General features: G+C 33.3%; 1 protein-coding gene across 5 annotated transcripts in view; it reads left to right on the top strand.

Moving 5' to 3' along the window:
* The window catches only part of LOC127284267 (ETS-like protein pointed), a 94072-nt gene that overhangs the window by 38336 nt on the left and 38864 nt on the right, over positions 1 to 16872 (top strand). For 4 of the 5 annotated variants that reach the window (XM_051309651.1, XM_051309674.1, XM_051309658.1 and 1 more), the window contains one exon: positions 9401 to 9463. The exons of the other annotated variant lie outside the window; for it this stretch is intronic. In XM_051309651.1, coding sequence (XP_051165608.1) covers positions 9401 to 9463 — 63 coding nt within the window. The remainder of the gene's footprint in view (positions 1 to 9400; positions 9464 to 16872) is intronic. 5 annotated transcript variants of the gene reach the window in all.

Raw genomic sequence — 16872 nt, 5'->3', positions numbered from 1 at the left:
ATATAGTTGCATTTGAAAAGTCTCAAACACAAAAGCGATAACTATCTAACGGTGTGGCCCCTCGGGGAAAATTTATATACATTAGTTAAAATGTGATATAGTTACCGGGGTATAACTATACACCGATTTCCGCTCTCATAAATCATGACTTGTTTCATAGCTCTGTCGAATGTAGTATATAGCAAAACACGAAACTTTAAATCTTAACACTTCTGAGAATTGCCTTCTGCAACTAATTTTTGTTTCCTCTTTCGATTTTATCAATCAACATACACATTATTTCGATATTTATTACTCGCACAATTTTCTATATATCAGTTTCCACTTTTGTTTTTTATTTTTCAATGTTCTAAACGTTACTTTTAAAATGCATTTTCTTCTCTCAGTGAACAAAAAAAATTTCTTTTTTCAGTAACTTTAAATGTACTTTCAATTTTTTTAATTAAAAATAAAAAAGATGATCAAAATTGATCGTAAGAGAAAGAAATTAATTGGTTTTGAAAATTCGAGGTGGATCAGCTGTTACCAGAGCGCCATTGTGATCACGTGATAACAATGGCTAGAGTTAAATCCACTTCGTATTTTCAAATAATTTTAACTTTGTTCCATTTCAATTATCTTTCTTGTAATTTTTTTTTATATTGTGATTTTTATATTTCTTCAAAACTGTTTTTTAATTTCGTTTGTATTTTATAATTGTTTGTTTCGTAAAGTTTTTTTTCTATTTACATTTTACTAATGCAAAGTTTTTTTTCTCATTTATTTATTGATATTCAATATTTTGCGAGTAATTATGAAATTTTTCAACTTATATAATTAAGATATGAGAGAAAAGCGTTAAAGTATGTAGCATGAGCATAAAAGTCGGTGTCGCACACACATATATAAATATATTTGATTCGAACGGACGTCAAGGTACTTTCGAGTTTGCGCGTTGATTAGCGCCACGACGTTAAGCAAATAAAATAACGAAATAAATAATTGATTCTGCCGCAAGGCGTCGCAGATGGAAAACATAGGCCGCGAATGTGTATGGTAGGAAGCCGAACAGGTTTTACCGCGAGGTATTAAGTTCATCGTGGTACACAAGAGAGAAAGAGAGAGAGAGAGAGATGCTCGGAGATTCTGTTCTCTTCATATGTGCATTTTGATGCCATACGAGAAATAAAACAAAAATTAAAAAGAAAATATTAGATAAAACTTGACGTGCGTCGTGCGTTCGTTTTAATACCCGCGGAAAAGCAAAAAAAAAAAAAAAACATAATTCTACTTATTCAAAACTGCCCTGCCCTCTTCGATGAAATTATACCTTATTTTCTGGTTTTTTTCTTATCGAAAGAAGAATTTATAGAGAAGAGATTTATTTGTTATAAAAGTTTTTGGGTAAACATTACTTTTTTAACATTTTTTGTATGCAATGGAAATAAAATTTAAAGAAGGGTAGCGGATTCTTGAAAGTCGAAACGTTGTGTTCAAGATCTGCGAATGTGAAACTGGCTTTAAAGATCGTGTGTATAGAACGGCAAAGAAGGGAGAACACGTTCGAAGAGTACGCCATATACCTGGGTGGGGATGAGAGCCACGCGATCAAGATTTATTTATAAGTCGAGGAGCTCGGCTCCCTCGCGTCCTCTTTCCCTTTCGTTTTTTTTTCTTTTTTGCTTCTTTCCCTCCCAAGCTTCTATTTTCTCTTTTCTCAAAGCGTCCTCATCGCCTCAGCATCCGCAGCTGGACCGATTCCTGAGCCCTTTCTACCTCTTGTTGTTTCAGAGTCTTCCTTGCACGCACTGTTTCCGGCAAACATATATAGTATTCTAATTCATTTTTTTTCAAATGAACCAAAATTAATTTTTAGTAATTTTGGATATTTTAAATGAAAATTACAAAGCGAGATTTATTTATATAAATCAAGACATGAATGGGTGCGGTGGCCATTCATATTCTTTTTTTGGTCTCACTTTTATCGCAATCTTATAGCCTTTTTCCGATTGCAGTTTAATCGTGCCACGATCCCACGGGCATTGGTAGTAGTCATTCATTTTCTGACTGTGAAGCAGGAAATCGACAAAAGTCAATTTATGAGGTGCTCTACCGAGAGTGTGCTTTAGAAAGACTATTTCGAGTGCGTATATAGTTGACAAAAGAAGAGGGGAAGGTAATACTGCTAATTAAATACGAAATAAAAGGATAGGCCGCTTGCTTGTTATGTCGACTTCCTGGCAAGTTCTTCAACCTGTTCTGACTCTCGCGTGTTCATTCGCGGCTCCATTCAACTGGTTTGATTGACGAAGACCTAATTAAAAACGTCCATCGACATTTGCAGCATTTATATATGCATTTGTATCTTACAGTCGCTTGTAATAATCCCTCTTGGGTGTCTGTGTATATGTGCCTTGACAGATCCAGGATAATTATTACCTTTCACTTTTTTTTGTTGTTCTTTTTTTTCAAATCATGAAACCTCTATTAGGTATTCTTTCAGTTTTTTATTGAAAGATTACACGAGAAAGAATTGAAATTAATTGAAAAATAATGTTATTAATTGTAGTTGAAAATTCGAGGTGGATCAGCTGTTTGTTTGACGCCATTGTTGTGATTAAAATGGCGTTCAACAGCTAATGAAATTTTCAAATGCTTTAAATTTTGTTCCATTTGAACGAATTTTTATTATTTAAACGTTTAATTAAAACATTTTTAGCTTTCTTGTTTCTAAATTAGATTATAAAAATTATTTATTATTTTATTTCTAAACGCAATGATTATAAAGTGAAGCGTTTAAAATGCTTGAAAAATTGTTTATAATTGAGTATTAAATTAGTGGAGTTTTATAGATATATAAGTGTTTCGTTAATCAGTATAAGTTTCGTCTTTTAATGACTTTAACTCTGGGTTGTTTTAATCCAGCTTCGCGTTTCTTTAGTTTCTCGTGAAGGAATAAGGGCAATACCCGCTCAAGAGTACTCTCTGTATATATATATGTGTTATTCTATATACATTGGCTGAGGTTGATCTTGCCATTCTGTGTATAGCTTCGTCTCATCAACAATTCGTTCCTCCGCTTGGATCATGGTAATTCGAATCGGTAATTAACGCGAACGAAAGGCGCACTCGATTAAAGTTCTTACCACGTATGTATATACTCGAAACATGAAGTTGAACGTGTCATTAACAGGATGCTTCCGAGATTATTTTTTTTCCTCCAAAAAAAGAAAAAGTATATCAATCTGTAGGAATCGAATTTAATTTAATTTTCATCAATTGCTGTTTTATGATAAAACAGGTTCTTTGGATCGTAAAAAAAAGTTTCATATTGTTTAATGTGTCTTTTTTTTAGAATTTATTTTGTAGGAGAAAACTGGAAAGTAGTATTTGAATAAAATTATAACTTGATAATATATCATTTGAGGAAAATAATTAGAAATAATCTTTTTTTTTGTTATAGTATACGGATGCTAATGGGTGAGGTTAATAAGTGTAAATATAGATAGTTGAATGATATAGTGTCATGTGAGAAACTCTAGAAATATGTATAGAAATCGAATCCCTTAATTTTGACCAAAGATCTCGAGAAAACTGGATTGTATCGTACATATATAGATATGTATTTCAAGTTGTACTGCACAAGACAACAACATGCGTGTGTACTTGTATATAAGTGGTAAACGACGACAGAAGCACTTGGAGAACAGGTTCGAAGTTGCCGTGTGGAACAGGCCTGAGTAACGAGTAGGAAAAACAAAAGACAATCGGATTGCAGCCGATCGCCTCAAGGGCTTATATATACTCTGTAACGGTACAAACTTGGCGTCAGAATAACGCCGGAGCTTAATTTTTTTTCTTCTTTTTTTTGCGCTGCACTTGTAACATCAAGTGGAAAAAAATAGTTGAATAACGCACAGTATTAAATCCAAATTAAGAGTTGAAAATATTGTTATTTCTAAAATTTTTGAATTTGAGTTTTGATTTTAAAACTATTCTTTTTTTTAAATAAAATGTTTTCTAATACACAATCTAGAAGAAGCGAGCAACGTTTTAATTACAAACATCGTAATCAGCGATTTGAATTATCAGAAACAATTTGCATTAACACTCGACTACTGTATGATGATAACACTTCCGTTCTGCCTGACAAGTTGATAAAGCACAATTAGTTTATACAGTGCTTGTTTCTTTATTTATTTTTCAAATCAAATTTTCGTATATTCCTCGCATATTGATTCACTTATATAGGAAAAGATAGAAAATTAAGTTATGGACCCTGTCCGTTTGAGAAATCTCGCTTCAGAGTATAATAAAATTTTGTTTCCGTTTCTCTCTTTAACGAAATCATTTCTTGGATATTGGAAGTAAAATATTTTATTCTATTTGGGAGGAAAAATACATTCCTTTTTGTTTTATTAATTAATAATATATAAATAAATTATTTATTTGTTCCAATACGAAGGGGAAAAATTCACATATACAACTAAAAAAAATTGCTTTGTTGAATAAGGAGAGTTGATTTTAGTGATGGTGGGCATTTGTGTAGTACATCACATACACATTCTGTTTATGCATGATGAAGTTGATGCGTGGGTGCAGGTTGGACGTAGATAACGCGGGAGGAGTCTCGTTTGTCCAATCCTCGATGAATCCTGTTTCTCACTCTCTTTCTTTCTCTCTCCTCTGACAGTCGTGTTCCTCCTCCTGATGTTGGTCCTCTTTGCCCTGAGCATTGCTCAGTCTGCCATGGCCGAGAGACAGAGAGGAGACAAACCCTCTGACCTCCACATCGTCCCGCCTGCGCCGATCGGATACGACCAGGGCATTCTCTATACCACGCCTGGTGAACACCTACGCTTTGGCAATCATGTTACACACGATTGAGTCCGAAAAAATACTTCCTTTCAAAAAAGAAACAAAACTAATATTTAATTAATAGCAGAATATGGAATCATTTAAATGGGAATTTGGGTTGATTATAAAGTAGAGGGGTTTCGTCATTAGGAATTTACATTGTCTTGTTTTTTTTCGGGAAGAGAGACTTCGCACGCTATATAGCGCTTGGATAATTGTTTTCTCGTGTTGAATATATAGTTGTTGTTTTATTTCGCAGACAATGAAGGAACGCGGAGAGTAGATTCATGCAAAGCCCATAGATAACACTGAGAGTTGATGTTAATGGCGCGTCGGCTGCTCGGCCAGCCGTGACACAATGACGTCACTGGTCCCATCCAATCCGCCATATTGCACGTTAAGCACCCACTGTTTGAAAATTCTCTGAGCTATAACGTGAGAATCACTCCTCTTTCGAGACCACACCTTTACAATTTTATTTTTCATAAAACCTAACATTTAAAAGCAACATTAAAATTAGTTTCATCAGTTCAAAATTAAAATTTTGAAAAACTTATAAATTTCATTTCTGTTTTTAATTAAAAAGTTTGTTTCAAAAATAATACAGATTATTATTAGGGGTCATAAATGCAAGAAAAAATTTGAAAAGAGAAAAAGTTTGTGCACAATGGACATACTCGTGGGATTATGCGTGCACTTGTTCTCACTGTTATACTCGTCTAAAGTCAGCTCTTATAACGATACTTGAAAAACATGAGGGTAAATACTTAACCCGATAAAAAGAATAATTTAATAATATAATTGCAAATGATATAGAATAAAAAAATACTCTATATATATATACAATTATATCCTATATAACTGCTGCAATTTTTCGTTTCCTTGAAATGAAACAATTTTCCTTATGTGTCTGTTTATTGCGACAATTTGTGCAACTTGTCTTTCGAACTAGTGGGTATATATTTCGGAGGCAACAAGTAACACGGAATAATAAGCGGGCTATAAAGTCTGTATATGTATATGTGTTGTACCATAACACGCAACCTATTAATTTACCCATTAGCTGTGTGTTACACTAAGGAACCTCCTTCCGTTTCGCATATATACGTATTGTATATACATATCTCGAAACTCAGTGAAGAAACACATTGCTCACCTAACTACGTATTAACTACGTATTAACGACGACGCCCTTCCAGAGCTACTCTTCTTTCAAGATGGACTTGCTACCACAAGGGTAATTAATTCCTCTCCGGGGAATAAGAAACGAAAATTGCGTTGCGAATTCTACTTTAAAGGATCGTTTTTTTTCGTTACAAACACCCCGGAAAGGAAACGAAACGAATAGAGAGAAAAAAAAAGAACAAACAAAAGCTCTTAATACGTACTTTGAAGAGTTTCATTGTTCGAGAACCGTGAAAAGTGGCTCCCACACAAAATTCGTTTTTTGTAATTTACATATTTTAACACTGGTCACTGTTATTTTGTATTTTTAATTTTTATAAAATTCAGAAATAACAATTTTTATTCACATTTTATTTTGCGAACATATAGCATTAATAGAAAAAAATCTGTTTATAAAACGTGTGTTTTAAGTGTCATCAAAAAAATGGGGCGAGTTAATTTATGTACACAAAAGTCAGTTGCTCATAACGTTTAGGTCATAAATCGTTTGGGAAAAGTGTAATTTCCTTTTGATTCCTGCTCACCAACCCCCCTATATCGTATAATGGAATGGAAATAATAATAGTCGTTTATAGTGCGAAACAATAATAAAGAGGGAGGAAAAAAGACCCACGAGGGCAGCACCTGTGACACATTCTCACGTGTGTATTTATATGGCAGTGAAACACCTGTAAACGAGAATTCATCCAAAAGGGTGATAGGAGGCCCCACTCTTTTTCCAATTTCCCACAAACCTTTTCTCTCTCTCTCTCACTCGCTGTTCAATATTCATTGAGGCCCCGGAAACCTATACATATATACTGAATTAATCAGAGGGCCAAAACAATCTCAAGCGTATCATTCAAATTAAATTCTCCGATCACGTCCGATTACAGTTTACAATTTTTCTGGGAAACAATTCTTCTCCATGGGAATATCAGTGATTTATTCGAATTTGTTTTTCAATACATTTTATAACAAATGAATCTTATTTATTTTGCTATAAATAAATCCGGATAATTATAATCTGTATTGTAATTTCTACTATACGCATTTCTGTTGTTATTATCTGCATTATAATTAAAAGAATCAATTATTAATACAATGAGGGATTAATGAATCAGAGTGAATCAATATTGCATAAAAAATAGTTATATACGTATCAATATAAAGTGTCGATGAAAATGTTCTGGGGATTAAAAGCAGACTGAAAGTGACTAATGATAGCCTTAGGCACTCGATTAGATGCGCGTACTGCGAATTATGTCCCGCGGGTTAATCTCGGGATTGCCCTTCGGGATGGATGTGTGTCTCTCTTCTCAATGGCAACCGTTCAACTCCCAACTCTCGAAAGGCGCTTTATTTGCGACGATTTAATTACTCGAATGCCGTCCTTATACTCCATACTCCCGAGATGGCCCAAAGCCATACCGAGAAATTCACACTCGACGCGTTTGCAAAACACGCTCGATTAACACTCGAGTCATCCCTCAAGCGGAAATTTCAAGCTCTTGCATTTCAATCTTCATGAAATGAATCTTTCCATTTTCCAAAAATTCATTTTAAAATGAAGCGATTAATATAGAAAATATGAGGAAGTTGGAATATTTTTTTATTAGCCTTTGAATTTTATTACCATCTGTATTGTAAATTATGCCATACTTGTTTCGATTGTTATAATTTCTATTGTAATTTTTACTAACCGTGGTTGAATCATTATCATCAGTATGGGAATTTATACAGTACCTGTCGATTATAATCTAAAAATTTATAAGAATTTTTAAAAATATTTATTCTTTCCCAAACGGTTATTAATATACTACGAATGTAAATTAATGTTAATAATACTTATTATACCTCTATTTACAGTCGATATAAACTTCTAACTATATCTGAAATAACTATAAAAGAATAATGTGTCGTTAGTAATTATTATTTGAATATATGTAAATTTAATCTAGAATATATTTACACACATAATTTTGGAGGAGGGGGAGGGAGAAAAAAATTTTATAATAAGCATATCCTGGGTAAATACACAAAATCAACTATATACTATACCAGTTTTTCTCAGGCCAAGTCCATTTTTTACCATATAGTTAAATGCAATCTGGGACGTTTGAGACAAGCAAAAGAGAGCCGTTTAATTAAGTTAAAAGAGACAAGTCTCCCACGAGGTGGACGAACAGGATTGCGCGCTCACCCTGTCTCTTCTTCTCTTGTATTTATATGCGAATACATACAAACAGAGGGAGACAATGAGGAATACTTACTGCTCCCTTTAACCGCAAACTTCCCTTCGTTCTTTTCAATAAATTCACAAAGAATGTCTTTTCTTTTTTCAAAAATTTAAGTCTTTAATTTATAATTTCATTTTTTAAAAAATTTTATCAAAATTAATTATTTTATTCGAATAGGATTAATAAATTTTTTCATTAGGATCGCAATTTTATATTGCGTAAGTACTTATTGTTTTGTAATTTCGACATGCTCTTTCGTAAAAAGAAGAATAAAAAAAAATGGAATCACAAACGGAAGTTTGTATTTTTTTTAAAAGAATTTAATTTGTGATGTGGAACAATTTTTTTTTAATTTTATTTTGCTTTATTATTGTACGAGTGTCATAATTGATGTTAAGAGAAGGTAAATCTAAATGGAAAAAGACTATTAAGAATATTGCATTGCAATGATTCGTTCACTCTTTTGAGCTCACTCATTGTGTGCTTGGGTACTTGGAGAGTCAACGCGGTGGCGTCGGTGCGCGGTGTGGCGGGATCAGCGAAGCGTGCTTCCACTTTTTGCTTTGCCCTCCTCATTGTGACCTCTGTACACCATTCTTTCTCTCTCTCTCTATTTATATATGTGTGTTAGGCTCTCTCGAAGTCACTGCCGCACTCAAAAACTCCCTTTTGTTGCACTTGCCACTGGTATTTGTTTCGTTTTTCTCTGAATTAAGAAAAAAAACGTACTTCTTCCCCTACCTTATATAAACCATGTAATTACCTATTTTGACTTCCACAAAAAGGGTGAATTCATTTGTAATTCAAATGATTTTCAGAAGCAGGCATTATCTTGATTATTACGAAAATAAATATTTCTCTTTATATGGAGATTCAAAAATTGCTAATTATTTTTTGATTTTGGCCTGAATATATATATTTTTTTTCTTATTGTAATATACTGTATAGCAACAGGTAGTGGGCAGGTTTTAAAATTTCTAATCGTTCACGAAAAACTTAACTGCCGTTCCGGTCGTTAGGTTTTAGTACACTCGACCTGTCTCTATTACGCACGTGATTATAAATTCTCAGAAATACTCTTCGGTTAGTTATATCGAATTTTTACAGATTGCAAAAAAAAAAAGAAACAAATTTTACTAATTTTTTCCTTTTTGTTTCAGGTAAGTCCAGAAATGTTGACTTCATCAATTCCTTATCAGCGTACAACCGACGACACACAGTTGGTGAGTTTTTCTTTATTTCTAAAAATAATCTTTTTTGCGAATTAAGTATATACAAAATTTATTTATTCTGATTTATATATTCGGGGGCAAAAATATTGCCGAATAAAATAAAAAGGGTTTTTTTTCTCAGCAATACGTGGAATTATATGCTCGCTTTACAATGGCGAGTACAATACATTATGTGACTTTGATGCGTATTTGTGTGTATATATATATATTTACGCGGGAACGAGGTTTGGTTGGGTACGTTTGAGGTGTGCTCATGTAGATAAGCTCTGTTAATGACCGGACGTGCGCTCACCCAGCCAGAACTTTGCGAACTCGCCCCCCCCTCCCTTCTTCTCTTGCTTCACCTCCACCCTCCACCTTCACCTCCACCTCCATGTACGATCCTTCAACTATTCCATCCAACCTCCTCCTCCACCTTTGCCACCTTCTATACCTTATGTATTCCTTGTTCGAGGTCCTTCGACGCATCAACGGACACGCCTTTGTACACACGTATTGCTTCTTTGTACATTTCAAAATGATGTACGGGGTCGTTCCAGAAATGATTTTATATTGATGCTAGAGGAGTTTATTATTTGTCTTCTTCACTGCAATTGAATATATGTATGCAAATGTGTGTCTTTTAATGAGATCTTGGAATCTGATTCAAGAAAAGGCACTTAATGTGTCATGAAGACATTTTTATTGCTTCCAAGGTTTTGATTTGACCTCTCAATATGAGGTTGAATGTGAATTGGAAAGTCTCTTCTAGTGATGAGGCGAACAGCAACTTATTAGAAGTTCGTTTTCATCAGAAATATAAATAGAAATTACAATACTGTTTCAATATTTGATAGTGAATAATTTCTGTATTGTTTCGAATTTTAGGTTCCTTTACACTGAAAGAAATTTTTCGTTATTACTGCCATAATTCTTGTTGTTTCTGTCATATCGTATAACTGAATTAACATGGAACTGTTACTGCCATACAGTTCGGCTAATCCAACTAAACGAATAGTACTTCCAAAGAGCATGATGTCTGAATCAGACCTGCCAATTTGACAGACTGTATAACCAATTTAACCAAAACTTTCGGGGAATTAGCTCGGGTTGTAGCATCCATTTCTAGCTGAAGCTAGAATTTATTATCCCATCACTGATGCTTTGGAATCCATCCGAATAGATTTTATCCCACCGCTGTCACCAATTTTTGATTTGGTGTCAAATCCGAATACTTTGGTTTTAATTATTCCACCGATGTCACTAATTTATCATCCTCATCCGAATTCAGAGTACTAGCTACTTTTATAATTACGGAAAACGAATTCTGTCAACCAGTACTTCGCTACCAGTCACTTTCCAATTAAGTATTATTATTCTACTTTCATTAAACCTGTATTACCTAAGTTCATTTATTTTACTGTTTTTTAACTTACACTCCACGGTATGAATAAATTTGTAACGGGCTGTCCAAAAATGTTTCTCGACACTATATAAAAGCCGTTTTCAATGGACATTGTGATACTTGAGTCACAGCTATACACAATTTACATTGTGAATAAAATACATTCTTTGGAATTTATGTTTGCTTTCGATTGAACGTTAAGTAGATATACATAAAAGTGTATAAACAGTATATCGGCAGGATCGCGATTGCTATATAAGACAGAAAACAACAAATATTAAGTTATTACATCCTGAAAAACTTATTAGAACTAATACACTGTCGTAAATTTATAACCATTGCTCGTAAAATGACTTGACACATTATTAGATCCTTTATATATGTATATACAGACGCAGTAAAAGTTCGTTTTGCGTTTGTCCTTTCTCCCATGTTTGACTTTTTTAAACACACCTGTTGCACCTGCACACACATTACAAAGTTGAAAGAGAAATGAAAATCTGATACGTCGCTATATCGAAATTAATTATTGTAAATCTCTTTGAAATTCTAATGAAACTAATTACGGTTTTTTTTTCTATCCACTCAACTGTATAAATTCCTCATTGCAAATTCTATTAGCTCGAATGAAATCTTTTATATTCTCAGATATTAAATGAGAATAACTTACCACTTCATTAAATTCTTAATCGTACAAAAAAAAAAGGGAAACTGATTTATTTTTTTATTATAAATCTCGCAACTATTGTGTTACGAAAATAAAATCTAAATTCTCTTTTGTTTTATAATTTTGAATATTGAGGAAAGTTTATTTAGATATACGCATATGTATAATGGAACTATATGCAAGGACGTGTATACGTTACGTGAAAAAAAGTCAAGAGAGAGAGAGAGAGAGAGAGAGAGAGACCCCTTTTTGAAACTTTATGCCTCGGTGAGTTTGACGTCGTTTTCTTGAACAGCAAAAGTCCGTTATATAATGACTTCTCTTGCTTGTACTAATAACCAAGCAGATGCTTTTTCGAATATGTGAATCGTGGATAAATGTTGGTTATCGTCGCTTTTGTCGTTCATAATTTTTAACTACCACCCAAAGCCTTGTAATTTTTTACCATGATCATCCGATTCGCCTCTAAACCATAACCCGCACACACAATTCAATATATTCCTTTCTCAATCTTAAATTAATCCCCTCAATTATTTAAATTTATTTATTTCTCACAATCATCAATTGCTATCCATTAATTATCAAATTGTCTTGTAATTATTATTATTTCCAATCAATTGTTTAAAGATTTTCAATTATTTTTGATAAATTTAGACATTTATGTATATTAGAATGCTATCGGCATCACTATCTTGTTTTACAAATAGGTAGTATAGAGAGGAGTTTTAATAAAAAAAACCAGTAGTTTCCTAACGACACTCGAGTGATCTATTAAGTCAGGGTTATGGAGACTTGAGCATAATTCTATCGACAATGTTGAAGTAAATCGATAGGTGATTTTGCTCCTGGCGGAAACTATCCGTTACATGCGGCGACAACTATAAACGCGAAAGGCACGCTCACAAAGTCAGGTGCGAGAAGGCGCCCTTCCATTTCTCAAGACCGGTCCATTACCTTTCCTTCTCGTATATTTATATATACACCGGCACACAGCATCTGAATCACGATCCGGAGAAAGATAAAATCAGGGATACTTATTTAAGAAGACAACAAACTCTACGGATGTATCGATTCATCCTGGAAGATCCTCCTACCATTTCTTATTGTCCGCATGGCGGCATAGATTTTCAAAAAGAGAGCTCGTAATTCCTTTTGATAATCACATCAAGTATGTGAAACAATAGCAAATAGTTGTTTAGTAAAATGATTCTTAATTGACTGTTGGAGGATTGTATTTCTTCCTTTTTTGTTGAGTTTGTTAAAGTGAAATTTGTATAAGGATTTGTCATTTGATAATTTTCGTATTTAGAATGCAGCAGATAAAATAAATTATCCCACCGCTGTCACCAATTTTCGAATTGGTTAACCTCCATCCAAATAGTTTTCAATACACTAGCTAGAATTAATTATCCCATGCTTTGGCTCATCCCAATCCAAATACTATTTTTTCGAAAATGTTCTGCATTTGTAATTAAGCGAATTTACGGAATGTTTAGAAATATTTGAAAGGAAAATAATATATAATGTTTCGAATAAAATTTTCAATAATGAGGAGAAAGTTTTTTGTGCAGTTTGAAGAACTGTCGTGTTTGACTATATATAATGAAAATATGACAAACACGTAGAAACGATAGCGCCGGAAATGGATAGTTGTCTGACAATAATGTACTGGAGTACGCACTGAGTTGTGAATGGGTTTTGGCCTATCGTCTATACAACTATATATATACACACACGTGACAAGTTCGTTGCATACGAATGATCTGTTGTTAACTACAAACACTCTCATCGTTATTTGGTAATATTTTTAGGAGAATTTCTTTCTCTTTACTCCATAAAATTCTCCGTTTAGATTACAGCGGTATATACTTGTCAACAGCTAATCAATGCTAATGCTCCACAAAGGAAGTCGAAATACGTGTCGTTCAAATATAACACACGAATGGAATTTCAAAAACACTTTTCCCGTTATTTCAACAAACTGCAACTTCCTTTCTTTTTTTCTTTTTTAGAAAACTGTCTTTCCACTAAAGTCGAGCGCGAAAATTATTGTGTTCGCCGATATAAAATTATTGTTATACTTCCGAATGCAATTCGACAGTGACAGGATGAACAAACATTTTTTTGTTTTGTGCAAAATTATTAATCTTCTTGGAAATTAAAATATAGTAACCGGATGTTGAATTATTATTGATTTCAGTGAAATTATTTATATATATATATCTTATTTCTTCCATGATCAGGGGTTCTTGATCGTGTGTCTTTGTCGAACCACAGTGGTTTTCTGTTTCTTTTGGTGTGCCACTGTTGAGAGCCTTTAGAGCCGTTTCCGGTACACCCGCCCCCTCTGAGAGACCGTCCTCCCTTTTAAGCTTCCGCAGCCCTCTCACACTACTACTTGTTGTTCTTTACTACTACAAATGTCCTTAACCATCGTGTGCTCCTTTTTGTTTTCTTCATTTCTTTCTTTCTTGCACAACGTTTATAAAACCTTTGCAAAGGAACCTTTGCATTTTTCTTGAAAAAAAAAACTTTTTTTTTTTATTACAAAGTCACAATAGACTATTTCTCTGTAAATTCATTGCATATTTTTAAAAATTATTTTCGGATTAAAATTTGAAATTTAGTTGAGGTAGATTTAATAGATGGTAAATCAAATGTCGACTCATTGGGTTAAAATAAAAGTACTAATAAATAAGATTTGCCTTAGAGAGATTATTATTTTTTTTTTGAGAGAGATAGATTAATCATGCACTTACCAATCACAATAAATTGCAATTAACTGTCAGTCTGCTAATGATCCCATGCTTTTTAATGAGATGTGACATTTGCATTTGACATTTCTTAATCGCGTCGTGAGGAAAATCTCTCTCTCTCTCTCTCTCTCTCTTTTTTTTTACTTTTGTTTTGTCACATCATATAGAGGATTTGGAAAATCACTGCCTTTAGAAAAGACAATTTATTAGCAGGAAATTATATATGAATGTGAGAGTTGGTCGTTCAGGTTGAAAGTTCCATGTTTTACTGTTCGTGAAACGTCATCTAGGTCATCTAGGAATAGAGTAAAATGTTTAACATTGTGAACCATATTTCGAGCCACGTTTGAATTAAGGGGAATTAATCGTTTAATTATTTCAAATAGGGTCACTCTCTTCAGTTCCATTATGTCTAATATTGTACAACTTGTATACATATATTTTTTGTCTCAAAATATTTCTATTAAAAAAATTTTTTTTTTGAGAATTAAAAACAGGATATTTATTATAATTAATATTGTTTAAAAAACAAAAAAATTAATAACATATAGGAAAATAAGTCAAATATAGTATTTTTTTTATTTTGAAATTTTGCGAATTTGGATGGCACCTGTTGTGTGCACGTTATATAGCAAGCGTGGGAGCTGCAAAATAGGAAACTGGTTTTTCGAGACTAATCGGCCGCCGAAGATTATGTGCGTACAACTTGAAGACGAAATCATCTCACGCACGATATAGAGGGGGGGGAGCGTTTCATTATATTTCGGTGGGTTCATTGTGCTCTGAATTTTGCCAATATGGATCTATCACGCGTGGGAAAAATACATTTCTAATAAAAAAGGGAATTTTTATTTCAATCGCGAGAATCAATTTTTGTCTCCGCAGAAGTAAATAAAATTTTTTTTATAATAGTTATTTTATTTAAACCGTAAGTAACGTAATTTATTTGCAACACCGAAAAAAAAGAATTTTTCGTAAGTTCTCATTGTTCTGCAATGATTTCTTCTATTTTTTTATAATAGTAGTGGTGGATCACCAAGGATTTCCCATACTGCTGCAATTTGTTATCTTTATTTGTGATATACGGTCTTAACCCATTTTTCCTATATATGTGAATGAAGATCTCAGATTTAAATAATAATGTAATTATGGCGAGAAAACAACTTCATGAAAGAAAGAAAAAAAAAACGTTTTCTCAGATGACTAATATTCATTCTCTATTTCCTGCATCGATGCGATTTCTACATTTGATATTTGTTTAATTAAAGAGGAATTAAGAGGACAACTTTTTCGAATATTTTAATATTATATATACACATCTTTTTTAAAAAGTCAATAGTTCACAGGAAACAATTCCTCGAAATGTCGAGACAGTCAATGAAACTGTCGTGTCTTTTCGAAGATATACCGGAAGTGTACGTAACCGCCTCTTATTCTTCCCCTTCTTCTTCTTAAATTTTTTTTTTATTACTATATAGCGAAACTTTCACGTTTCGTTATACCGTGTGCGATAATCGCTTATTTCGAAATATAAAGTACGCCGATGTCGATCAAAAGTATAATCTCTTAGAGAGAGGAGGAAACCCCTCTTTTTTTTACACTTTTGTCGACATCGTGTAATAAATTCATTTTATATTATTACTTAATCTCGCGAAAATCAGAGTGGTTTTTTAAATACTATCTTGCAAAATAGATGAGATAAAAGTGAGTGTGTGTGTGTGCAACTTTTACAGACAAAAACGGAAGTGCAACATTTTACTGATCTCTGAAAGTATATAGTACAACTTTGCTCAACACGCCCCGTTGCATTCATAGTGCGCCTTATTCCAATTTCATGTTTCCATTCACTAAAAAGTATCGTTTCATTCATTTCTTATCTTTATTTATATAGTGCGGATATAACATTTCAAAATTTTCACCTCTTTTTTTCTGCAATATCCTCGGTTTCTTTTGGTCCAAGGGAAAAAATTGAATTGTGCTAAAGTACTGATAATTTATTACTGAACTTGTACAGGAAAACTTGATGTGCTGAGGGTAAATTCTGAGATCAGATTTGGATTCAAAATGCTTCGAAAAATGGCCTGGTTCTTGGTTCAGAAGTATGCCAAAAATTCGTAATTAAAATCTTTAATTTGGTACAGAATCATACAAAAAATTTAGAATCAGAAAGATTTATGGATATATACTTGTATTTTTTGGTTTTCTGAAATGGAAATTTTAGGAGGTTATTTGGGGTTTATAAGAAAGATGAAAAATAAGATGATGGGGTTATAACTTAAGGATTCTGACATAAGGAGTTAACGTATTCATCGGAAGGAGAGACCGGAAGCATTTGTGCCGTCATGATCGTGGGCCATGGGGTTACCGGATGTCGAGTGACCGAACCGAGCAGGTGAGCTCGATCGGCTCTCAAGTTGGAGGAAGTGACGTGGTCTTACACACATATATATATACACAAGTGCCTCCTTATTCATCCATAGAGGTATCTCTTTTTTTCTTCGCTTGCGCCTTATAAGTTTACTTGTTCTCACGCTCTCCATCTCCTCTCTTTCTCTCTCATATGCATATATAAACTCTTCATCTCTCTCCTTTG

This window comes from Leptopilina boulardi, unplaced genomic scaffold (assembly GCF_019393585.1).
Source record: "Leptopilina boulardi isolate dan_hultmark-lab unplaced genomic scaffold, ZJU_Lbou_2.1 LbouV2_119, whole genome shotgun sequence".
NCBI classification, from domain to species: Eukaryota; Metazoa; Arthropoda; class Insecta; order Hymenoptera; family Figitidae; genus Leptopilina; species Leptopilina boulardi.
The sequence above is the reverse complement of the archived record's forward strand: the minus strand, read 5'-3'. Positions and strand labels throughout refer to the sequence as shown.